At 43.0% G+C, this 12,668-nt stretch overlaps 1 protein-coding gene across 9 annotated transcripts in view; it reads right to left on the bottom strand.

Moving 5' to 3' along the window:
• KIAA0232 overlaps positions 1–12,668 on the bottom strand; it is an 89,168-nt gene that overhangs the window by 35,257 nt on the left and 41,243 nt on the right. For 8 of the 9 annotated variants that reach the window (XM_079154313.1, XM_079154309.1, XM_079154315.1 and 5 more), the window contains exon 3: positions 6,283–6,420. In XM_079154313.1, the coding sequence (XP_079010439.1) occupies positions 6,283–6,420 (138 nt within the window). Of the gene's footprint in view, positions 1–6,282; positions 6,421–12,668 lie in introns of those variants that run through there. The other variant, XM_079154316.1, reaches the window with a different exon arrangement.

Raw genomic sequence — 12,668 nt, 5'->3', positions numbered from 1 at the left:
ATCCCATTTGTTTACAATAAAAAAAAAAAAAAAAAAAAAAACGTAGTGAGACTGTCTCAAAATAAAATTTAAAAGGCTGGGGGTGTGGCTCAGCAGTTCAGTGTTCGCCTAGCAGGTGCAAGGCTCTGGGTTCAGTCTCCAGTAGCATAAAAAATAAAAATGTACAAAACCGACTAACTTCAATCCAGCAATCTGATAGGCTAGAAAGAGTACTGTGGAGGCCCTGTGGCGGGGGCACTGGGTTCCTCTGCTGCACACTTGGCCAGTCAACAGCAGGAAACTGGATGACGCTTTACTAAGAAACAGACCGACACTGCACAGCTTCACAATGCACAACTAGGAATGAAAATAAATCACAAGAGTGAATACTAACAGATAAGTTTTTAAAATGTTAACTAAAAGAAAGTTGCAAGAAATATATAGTGTGGCACCACTGAAATAAAAATATCAACATGTGAAACAGCTCTACATATTTGCACACAACCTAATGCGATATTTAGTAGAAATAAAAAATGTAAGCAGGAGAGACAAATGCCAAGTCAGGTGGTGGGACCCTGAGGGCTGGAGGGCCAGCTGGGCACAGGGAGCGCACTGGCCTCCCACCCGCCCGCCAGGCCTATGTCCAAGGCCTCCGCTCCCCACTCTCGCTTCTGCAGACCCCGCCCCCACCTGTTTCATTTCACATCCTCACTTTCTAACATTTGAAAGATCAGGAAATTTCCTGGAGAAATTCCAATTTTCCACCTTTTCCAAAGGGAAAGCAGAAACTCTGGGTTAGATGAACAAGAAAGAGATGATGAAGGCTCTCGGCCAACCCTGGACACCCACAGGCGCTGCCTCTTCAAAATCCCACCTGTACTCCCAGCAACTCGGGAAGGAGGCTAAGGCAGGAGGTGGGGGGCCAGGGTAGGTGAGGGAGTCTGAAGCCAGCTTGGGCAAGTTAAGACCCTGTCTCAAAACAAAAAGGGCTGGGGTCATGGCTCAGTGATAGAGTCCTTGCCAAGCATGTGTGAAGCCCCAGGTCACTCTTCAGTACTGTCCTGTCCACCTAGCTGCCTCACGGAGGCACCTCATACTTAAATCGTATTTGTTCTCACCCTCCCACAAACATGCTCCCTGCTGGGGATGCTGCTCCCTACTAAATGGAAGTTCCAACCTTGCACCTGCTCAGACCTGACCACATTCTACCACTCCTTTTTCTCTATCTCATACACGATTCTGTCAGCTCTGTTTCAAAATGTATTTAGAGACCAACCAATTTCCACCTTCCTCTCCCTCTGGGTCTCTGAACTGGTTCCCCCAGTCTTCCCTGTGTCCGCCCCCCACACCCCGCACCCAGCCTCACCCACGCTGTCCAGTTTCCACGCAGCAGAGATGCACATTTGCACAGGCTGCACCACCCTCTTCTCCAAACCCTCCAATGCTTCGCAGGGCCTTTAGCTCCATCTATGTGCCAGAGAGCTAAGGCCAGGCTTTCCTGGGCAGGGCTGGCTAGGGCTACACAGCAGGAACGTGTATAACTACTGGCTGCTCCTCAGGGGCCTGGCCTGAAGAGGGAACAGGCAGCACCTCTCCCAGGGTACAGGACAGGTGCACACAGGGTGCCCCCACAGCTCAAGTGCTCAATAAATGCCTCCTATCATTGTTTTGGTGTTCTTATCTCATAGAAAGAATTAGATCAAAAATCCTCATGCCAACATTATACATGGTCAAGATTCGCCATGAAAATGAGCGGCCACGAGTCACTCCTCGTGCTTCTCCCATAATACAGCCCTGCACCGCACACAAACAACATGTGCAAACACAAAGGCGAGCTCTGCGCACCTGGCGGCAAAAAGCAGCTCATGGTGGGCTCAGCCAGATGCGGGAAGCTGAGCAAGTGAAGACAGAGCCCTGCGCCCAGAGCGTAGGTGCCCCTGAGGCTCAGCCAGTCACCAGGGACCTGGTCTGCAGCCTCAGCAGTGGCTCCACCGCTGCGCTCAGGACTAACCTAATGAACTCAGTGACGGCGCATCCAATGCTGTCTACCTCCCAGACAGGGCCTCATGGTGTCTCTAGTTTTCTAACCTCCCCAAGAGGAGATGATGGGCCAGCTTCAACTAAGTCTTAAGTGGCCTGATAAAAACAGAACAGAAATAAAACTAATCATTAACAACAAAAGCAAACAAGCAATATAAAAAAGACCTAACTTTGGGAACAGGAAAAAGAGAACCAAGTAAACTTGAGAATTCAAAAAACAATAGCTGGGGCATACTTGAAAATTCTGTTTCATACTTTTTTAAAGGGGGAAGGAAGGGAGGCCTGCAATGTTCCCAATTCCAGGCATGAGCCACACCCACTGGCACAACCTCGCTTAACAAACCTATGCACCTGGCAGAGGGCTGGAGCTGTCTATTGCCGAGTTACAGCACCACAGCACCAGTCCTCTTTTAACAGACCCCAGCACTAACCACAAAGCAAATGCAAAGTGTGTTACAGAGAGCGAACACCTAGAGACCTGCACGTAATCTGCATGTATAAATGAGAGGGCAATAGGCAAGGGCAGCTTTAGCTGGGACCTAAGGACCAACGGTTCATCAAAGGTCATGACCCCAGAGAAGTGAATATTCACCAAGAGCTTGAAGAGCCCCACAGGTGCTGCCAAACTCTCCTCCAACTACAAAATCCATTTTTTTTTTTTTTTTTGTTTATTTTGTTTTGTTTTGTACCAGGGATTGAACTCAGGGGCACTCAACCACTGAGCCACATTCCCAGCCCTATTTTGTATTTTATTTAGAGAGAGTCTCATGGAGTTAACTAGTGCCTCACTTTTGCTGATGCTGGCTTTGAACTCTCAATTCTCCTGCCGCTGTGATTACAGGTGTGCCACTCAGCCCAGTTATAAAATGCATTCGACACACCTGAGTTGCCATGCAGTTCCAGTGATGCCTCTCAGATATAAAATACTGAGCCAAGCAGGTTAGGAGGTGCACTATAAAGTGGGGTATGACTTGCTTCAAGACAAAGGGAGACAGAGGCAGAATCACACACACAGGGGTGAATGAAGCCAGACATTTCCCTTAAACCACGACACAGTCTGTAGCAAGTACGCAAGTGCAGCGGTCAACCACACGCAAACACAGCAAGATAGAGCCTTGCTAAGTTGCCTAGGCTGACCTCGAATTTGTGGTCCTCCTGTCTCAGCTTCCCGAGTATGTCATGAGCATTTTAATCAACAAGATGACAAACTTGGACTGCTGGTGGGTTTCGACTGTGGTCAGCTGGCAGGGAATGTCTGAAGAGTGTACTAGGAAGAGCTCAGAGAGGGCACCTGGCCCGGATGGGAAAGCAGGGCACAACACCATGGACACTGCCGTGTTCAGTGTGTGAATGAGTCACGGCAACATGCAGACACTCATGTGGCAGTACAATAAACGTCCGCACTGTGATTTCCTTTGCAGGTCCTCCTTTCTCCTTTCATTGCACTGAAGCCTAGAGATTCTGAAAAGACAGCTAGGAGACACACAGACAGCCTACAAAGGTGCCACACTGGTTCTTTCTATTGCTACAAAATAAATAAAGTGTTCTTTTCTTTTTCGGTGGTGCTAAAGATTGAACCTAGGGTCTTGTGCATGCTAGGCAAGCACTCTACCAACTGAGCTATGTTCCTAGCCCCTTCACATTCTTTTTACTGGCTCTCCAAAAGCCCTAAGAGCAGTTTCCAGGTTTACATGTTGATGCACAAGAGGGAGCATGTGGCTCTGGGGGCAGGATCCCAACCTTTGGGCCTCTCTTCACTCATTCCATAAGGTGTAACTGAGCGCATGGCACATGCCCAGCACATTCATTTCCCCTGCTAACTTCAAATTAATTTGATAAGACTAAAAGGAATTATTAGGAAAAGCAATAGACTAATTCTTTTATAAAAAAAGAATGAGAAGGAAAGACCAATATAGGGCAAGTATGTTTTATTGGGGTTGAAATAAAAATCCCACCTATGACAGCCAGGCAAAGGAAAGCACTTCTCTAGAGCAGTGACCTAAGGCAGCAAGGACCCTCACAGGACACTGTCCTTCGCCTGCACTGTGTTCACCTCCTGCCAAGTTCTGCTCAGCCAGTATGGATTAGGCATATGCTGAACAAGATGTAGAAAGGTTGTGGTACAACATTCTTCTATTCTTCCTCCTCTTGCAGAAGATTTCAGCTGCCCTGGTTGTTCACGCAGCTCAACCAGAGTCATTTCTCAGTAACACTGGTCCAAAGGAGAAATGAGATCTTTTCCCAGATTAAAGCTCCCAAACATGACTCAGCAGCTTCTTTGGACTCTGCTCAAAGCATTTACCTGAACTAACCTCACTTGAAAAGATCATCTGCGTTCTGAATCCCTTCACAAGTGCCAGCTGGCTTACCAATCTACTCCCTGGGTGTCATAAGGAAAACACATCGTGGGTAACTGCCTGAATGCATACCTCTTTGCAGATGACCCATCACCCACAGACCCTGATGAAGTGGGTGGCCTTCCAGGCAGCCCTGCCCCTTGCCACAGTTCACAAAGTTAGGGATGGATACCTGGCCCACACACAGTCAATCAGAGGCTCTCTCTGGCTGAATGGTGTTGGATTCTAAATTTTGGAAGCCACACTGGGCTGGGGCTAGAATGGCCATTCTTCACCATGTGTGCACAGAATTCAGAAATAGGGAATGACTGGGAGCAGGGAGACAGCAGGGTCTGTGCAGGAGTAAGGTCATGATGCAATGGTCTTCTATTCCTCCTCCTCCTCCTGCAGTGGATTTTAGCTGCCCTTCTTCACTCAGCATACTTACAGTCATTTCTCAGCAACTTTGGTCCAAGGACAATGGCAAATAAGACCACAGCTCTTAGAGAAAGTGACTACTGTCAAGCAGAGCTTCCAGTTCAGGTCCCTCCCCAACCCTGTTCCTGCCCTTGCTTGAAGTGTGGAACCCCTGCACACTTTATGGACATTCAATTTCTTTCTTAATCTAGATCAATTACGTTCCTACTTGTGTGATGAAATGGTGCCCAACTAACCATGTAAATAATACTTCCAAAGTTCTATCCATTTGTGTAAAAAGCAGCAGTTTTAGACAATTCAAAAAAGTTTAAACATCAAAGGGATAAAGGGGAGAAAAATAGTTGGAAAGAGAAAAAGGGATCTGATGGCGGGGAGGTTCTTAAAAAAATAGGCACTAGATTCAGCTTAGGAGAAAATCAGTAACTTCCACAGGCAGCCAAACACTCTGCTAAGCACCAAGGAGCAAAAAGCAGACAATGCACCGTCTTTGGCCACGAGGGGCACAGCCAAGCAGGTGCAATGAGGATGCCAGGGCTGCAATGCCCAAGGTGCACACAGGCACCCTGAGCACAGAGCTGGAGGGACTGGCCTCCAGGGACAACTCAGCATCAGACAGGAACGCAGGGGTAAACAATGAGCAGGCAGGTGTCCAAAGGCCTGTGCACTATGTGACAGGAAGTAAAGCTGGCTCTCCTGAAGACCACCCTGGACTCCCTGGTCCAGGAGGAAGTTGGGAGGTGGGAATCCCTCAATTTTATCTTGCATCTTAAAGGTATTGAAACCACCTTATCTCAAACAGCATGGTCAAGTCAAAACCATCTTTTAAGAAGTTCTTATCTCAGAGATAACACCCTAGAGTGGGTAGTAAAATAAGAATTCATAATATTAATTTAAATAAGGATCATATTTTAAAATTATTTTATTTCAAGATGCTAAAAGGTATGAGGAATATTTTATATGTACTAAAAGTAGAATTTTAAAAATCTTATGTTTTCTTAAAAAACAAAAAAATATAAATCATAAGCAAAAAGAGTATTCTTACAGTGTCAGAACTGCTAACCTACTTCTAGGAATATATCCAGAAATAATGTAAACTATGGATAAAACCACACATGAAATATTTTAGACAGCACAACCAAAAAACCAAGAGCAGGCTAAATAATCTGATGAGAATGATCATATTAGACTGCTTCAAGAATATTATTTGGTGAAATACAATTTAGATACTAAAAAGAGTAAAGATTATGTAATAACAGGACTAAATATACGAGGTCAAACTGAAAAAAGTGAAAATTTTTGTATATTGCTAATCAGAGTAGCACATAAAAAGAATGTATTTTATAAAACAAGACATGAGAACTTTCATAAGGAATGGGAATGTTCCCATTACAGTGGAAGGTAACGAGTACTTTATTTCTAGGTTTTCCGGGTCAAGCTGTTGCATTTGCCAACTTTTCTGATGTTTCTGTTTGAAATAACGTGAGCTCACCTCATCAGAAGCTGATCGCAGGCACTGGACAGCAGCCTGTTTCTTCATCTCCTCCAGCGTCAGGTCAGAGCACCTCTTCTTACTCTTCCCCCACTTCCTAGGAGTTCCTTTCTCCCAGCCCAGGAAGATGTCATTCTCCTACGAGAAGAAGGCACCTGGTTCAGGGACCAAGGCTGAACAAGCCTCAAGAACCATTCCATCTCCTGACTCTGGAGTCGCTCTTGAAGGAGACCCCAGAACACCGGCAGCTAGGACGCTCTGGTCGACTACTACTACTACTGATACTTAGACGGCTCAGGACGTACCATTTGTCAATCTGCCCACTTACATCTTCCTGACGTTTGTGTGTAAATGAAATAGAAATTTCAGTATAAATTCTAAATTATTAACAAAATTAAATGGTCCCTTTTTTATAATTCCTACTCTTCAATAATGGGACTTCAGGTTATTATTAGATTTTAAAACTTAAATGATTCAACCCAAATATCTATATCTTATAGTCTAAAATAGCAACAGGTATAAAACATTTTGTTAGGATTTTAAGGTTTTTTCCCTTGTTTATACAAGCCAATTATAGAATTCTAAAGAAAAGTTCAAAAAGCAGCAAAAAGGAAAAAAAATGATCTGTGCTCCTACCCTCAGTCAAAACTAAAACAACTGATTATGCTTCATTCAGTCTATTTTGTACGCTTTTAAAAAAACATGCATGAGCTCACTCAACTTGTACAATTTTGCATCTGACTTCCTGTACTGCAAAGCTTGCCCTGTGTGGGTGCAGTTTTCCAAGATGCAGGTTTCGTAAGTATCTTCCTAGACACTTTCAGTAAGACATTTTATTGCTTTGCTATTTTGTTTTGCCTTTTAAGCCTTTCACTTGAAAATTATGGTGAAAACAAGTGGAGAAATACGTTGAGACAGACAGACAGACACACACACACACACACACACACACACACACACACACACACACACACTAGAAAGAAAGGCAAGGGAACACTATTACCTGAAAGAGAGCCTAGCCGGCAGGAGCCCCTCAAGAAAGAGCCAGGCGTGAATGAGTGAGAGGAGGAGGAGGAAAGGCACCACAGCAGCATGCTCGGAAGATCTTTTAAGGCCAAATCACATCCCACCGACTGCCTGACCCAAGTTTCACTTCGATCCAGTACATGAAGACCATTTTATGCTACTAGGTAAGATGGAGAAAGAGCCCACCCCTGTACTCATCATGGCAGCATCCTTTAGAGCAATTTCTTGGGCATGGATTCAGATCTCATAAACTTGAAAAACATATTCTTCGGCTGAAAGGTTTTATTTCCCTTTCCAAGGGAACGAGAACTCTCCGCGCTTCATTGAACATGTTTGCTGGCTGGACCCCACCTGGGCCTGCCACTCCTCCTCAACGACTCCCTCTAGAGGCAGAGCTCCGTCTGTACGGGAGCAAACTGTCCACGCACAGCTTCTTGGATGTTGTAACTTCCTGTCATTCATAGCATATAAAAGAACAAACACGGGAAAATTATTCATGAATTATTGAAAACACAACTCATTTTTGTCTGGACTGTTGCATCTGGCTTCTTACTGAATATTATAAACATATTTCTCTACTGTTGTATATCATAACTCAGCAGGGGTAACAGACACTCAATAATACTAACAAACGTGTTATAAAGACAAATGAGGCTGGGGTTGTGGCTCAGTGGAAGCGTGCTTGCCTGGCATGTGTGAGGCACTGGGTTTGAGTCTCAGCGCCACATATAAATAAAATGAATAAAATAAAGGTCTATCAACATCTAAAGAAATATTTAAAAAAAAAAAAAGACTTTCAAAATTCAGATTTAGTCCTTCTGGAGCTCAATTTGGCAATACATATCAAGCACCTTAAACATATACATGTAATTTTGATCCAATAATTCTACTTGTAGGAATTTATCCTAGGGAAATAATCACTAAGTGTGCAAATATTTAACTATAATGATGTTGATTATATTGCTGTCAGTAATGGCAAACATGTAGAGTGCCAACCTAAGTGCCAAATGAGAGGGCATGGTTAAATAAGTCGGTTCATCCAGGTGATACTCAGCCACTAAAGTGGAATTATGAAGTGCATTTATTGAAACAGAAAGCTACTGACAATAGAAGTACTCTACACAATTTCATTTTTCTTTAAACACACATACACACACATATACACATTTATGTGCATTAAAAGGTCTGAGAAAAAAATGCCATCAAGAGGTTACCAAGGAGCTTATCTCTTGGTGAGAGTAGGCTATTTAGCTTTTTCTTTCTTTCTTTCTTTTGAGGTACTGGGGATTGAACTCAGGTGTGCTCTACTACTGAGCCACACCCTTAGCCCTTTTTGAGACAGGGTCTTGCCAAGTTGCCCAGGCTGGCCTTGAACTTGTAATCCTTCGCCTCGATCTCCAGAGTCACTGGGATTACAGGTATGCACCACTGTACCTGGATAGATTTTTATTTTCAAGTTTTCTGATAATCAAGTCATATGTCCTTAATGATCAAAAAGTTTACTGTTTTTTAAGTAGAAAACTTCTAAGAGAAGAGAAGAGGTCTTGCAGATTTTCACCGTAACAGGTATCTGACAATATTGCTTTCATTTCCTGTCTGGTGACCCGTTGTTTATATTTGGATACAGATTCATCCATTCATCCAGAAATCAGATAAGAAAGAGTCTTCCTAGTGACATTAGAGCCCAACAATGAGTACAGACTGCCAGAGGCGCCGTCTAGTGGGGAACACAGGCACGCCAATGGGTGCGGGTGACCTGTGTTGCAGCAATCACAGCTCTCCACAGGACCACTGAGGAAACAGATGCAGAAAGAAGAGCTGTGGCCTCCTGTTGGCTTGAGTGTTAGCACAGGCTTCCTGCAGGAGGAAGGGTTGCTAACTGCAGTCTCTGTTGTTAACTCCCACCCCCTGTTGTGGGAAAAATTTATTTGGAATTCAACTTTAGTTTTCCATTCATTTCCTCTCCTCTAACACGCACAGTCTCAAAGAAAGAGAAGTTTGGTAGCAGGAGCGGGAACCCAGGCAGAATTCTGAAACAGTATGCTAACACAGGGACAGCAAACCCTTTCCGTAAATACAGTAAAGATTGTAAGGTCGATAAATCAAGAACATACAGGTAATCCAACAACAACAACAAAAAAAAAAAAAAAAAAAAAAAAAAGGAAGTTCCAAAAAATTTCATTGTGAAGACTTAAAACTGAACTCTGTCCCATTCTGTTATACAGCTCTACTAACAAGAAGAATGTTATTTTTTCTGGAGGAGATGACGACATCTGATTGAAGGGGTTCAAAGCCTGGTTTGGTGACACTGAAGCGGGAGGACTGCCTGAGCCTAGCGGTTCAAGGCCAATCTGGGCAACATGGTGACACAATGCCTCAAAAAAACAAAATCAACTACAAATATTCAACTTTTAATGCTGATTTTTTTCTTTCCAACTTTTTAGTGTTGTTGTGGTAAAGTAAAATATGCATGAAATGTGCCACCTCAGCCATTTTTAAGTATATGTTTTAGTGTGAATACTGATTTTTTAACAGTTTTGTGGACCTATACCATAAAACCTACTTTGGGGGAAGGTGCTGGGGATTGAACTCAGGGTCTCACATATAAAATTTATTTTTAAAGTAATAATTTAGGGTTTTTAAATTATATTTGCAAGGTTACACGAGAGTCACCGCTACCTAATTTAAAAACATTTCATTGCCCTGAAGAGAAACCCTGCACCCATGAGTAATCATTTCCCATTTCTCCCTGCCAAGTAACTGGAAACCACTAATCTGACTTCTCTCTACAGCCCTGCCTATCCTAGTCACGTCAAACAAATGGAGAGGCATAACGTGTCTCCTTTCAGGCCGAGCTTCTTCTACTCAGTAGGTGCTCTGAAGGTCCATGAATGTCACAGATATATCAGAACTTCACTCTCGCTCAAGAGCAAATGACATTCAAGCATATGGATGTACTCTGTTTTGCTTGTTCATTCATTTGCTGATGGTCATCTTATCTGTTTCCACCTGTGGGTATTATGAATTATACTGCTATGAAGACTCAAGGAACATTTTTGTATGGACACATATTTTCAGTTCTTTTGGGTACGCACCTAGGAGAGTTGCTGGGTCATATGTTAACTCTACGTTAACCTTCTGAAGAACTGCCAGGCTATTTTCTAAAGCAACTGCTTTTACAACCACACCAGCAGTTTATGGGGGCTTCAAGTTTTCCCCATCTGTGCTGAGATCTGTAACTGACTGTTTTATTTCAGTCATCCCAGTAGATATGAAGGGGAATAGCAGGGATTTCCTTATCAACAAATGATGCCGAGGATCTTTCCATGTGCTTAATGACCAATTGTGTATCTTTTGGGACAAGCTGGGTTTTCTTTCCATTGCTGAGTTGTAGAGTTCTTATCAATATGGATACATGTGCCTTATCAGATATATGACCTGCAAATATTCTGTGGGTTTTTTTTCCACTTTCTTGATGATATTCTCTGAATCAATTTTTTTTTTTAATTACAATAAAGTCCCATTTATTGTATCTTCTTTGGTTGCTTGTGCTTCTGGTGTTGCAGAAGTCATTGCCCAACCCAAGTTATGAAGATGTACTCCTATGTTTTCTTCTAAGAATTTTATAGTTTTAGTTCTTACATGTAAGTCTGTGGTCCATTTTGAGTACATTTTTGCATGTGGCCTACCTTCACTGTACTGCACAGAGGTCCTCAACTGAACAGATAAAAAGACTGAAATGCCTTTGCACTGTCAAGGTGTGTAAAGTGCTACTAGAACTGCAGCTTAAAAGTGGGCAATAGAATCACTGTGAATTTGTGTGGAAACAGACATTTTGGTTCATGTTTTAGCTTTTGACAAAATAGAAATTGTATAAAGCACTTTGATATTATTTATGAATCAAACCATTCCTTATTAAAACAACTTTATGACATTTAATTTTTTTTTTTTTTTTTCGGCACTGGGGATCGAACTCAGGGCCTTGTGCTTGCAAGGCAAGCACTCTACCAGCTGAGCTAACTCCCCAGCCCCCATTTAAAATTTTATATACAAGTGCTGTTACGCCATACAAGTTTTAGGTGGAATTCAGTAAGAAATATCAAATCTGCAGTAAAACTGCATGAACAATAGCATGGTACTGAGTGCATTTAGGCATTCTGTTCTTTTAGGCGTCTCCTCATCCTATTTTTTTCTGGCTTCATGTTACAGTGTTAATTAATGTAACACGACTTATTAGCCAACATTTAACTACAGAACTGCAAAATCAGATCTTAAGAGAGCAGAGTATAAAAAGATCAGAGATATTTCTACTTTATTTGTTATCTTTTTAGCTTCCTGTGCTGTTCTGAAAGTCAACTGACACGTTAACATAAAATATTATGTATGTGTCAAAGTCAATAGAGTAAAATCAAATATAGCTTTCTAAATTCCTTAGTCTTTTTTATGAACTATTTTATTACATTTATATTGAGAAGTGAGAAGCCAGAAGCAGTACTAATGTATTGCCCCCCTTTTTTTTGCGGTGCCAGGGATCGAACCCAGGGCCCTGTGCTTGTAAGGCAAGCATTTTACCAACTGAGCTATCTCCCCAGCCCCTAAATTCCTTAATCTTGATGACAAATAAATAAATAAATAAATAAATACCAAAAGCAGAAGTGGCAAAAGAACTTCCCAGAGTGAGAATCTATTTATTACCAGGTACATTTTGGACAGTATTGTGAGGTAACATAAAGCTGGAGTTTTGACTGACTTTCTCATGCTGTCTTCTATCAAAAAAGAGACAAGAAACTGGAGGAGGAAAAGGAACACAGCATTCTAAAATACAGCTGGTATCACTGACGTTTGCTGTTAGCTGCTGAGCACCAGCCCTGCTCCCACACCTTCCTGCTAAGCACAGCTGACAGCCTCCGGGAGAGCAGCGTCCTGATGCTGAGTCCCGGAGTGGGACTCAGGCCACCCGCCTGCAAATCCGCACACCGCATGCCCTCGGCCAGGATGGATGAGGGAGGCAGGAGACCTGTCAGAAACACGTCTGTGGTGGTTTCCAGGGAAGACTTGTGAGAATACGATGCTAGAAACACATGCACTGTCATACCCTCTGACCACAGGAGCTGGTTCAAAACCAAGTCGCAAGGAGGCAGACAGGGGCAATGCAGAAGCCCCAGTGACCAGTGAGCACTCATCAAGTCAGGCAGGACATTCCTTCTGAACCTTCAGTCATGAGAGCCTTTTTCCCTCAAACTGATTTAGGCCACATTTTTGGTAGCTTGTGAATGATGAAAAACGCGGCCAGAATTTGAGGAAAGGACTCAGTAATAATCCACTGACATCTCTCTGCTCACAAGAACTGCTATTCGCCT

Source organism: Sciurus vulgaris (genome assembly GCF_902686455.1).
Source record: "Sciurus vulgaris genome assembly, chromosome: 9".
Classification (NCBI taxonomy): domain Eukaryota; kingdom Metazoa; phylum Chordata; class Mammalia; order Rodentia; family Sciuridae; genus Sciurus; species Sciurus vulgaris.
This window is presented reverse-complemented; position numbering and strand designations above follow the sequence as displayed.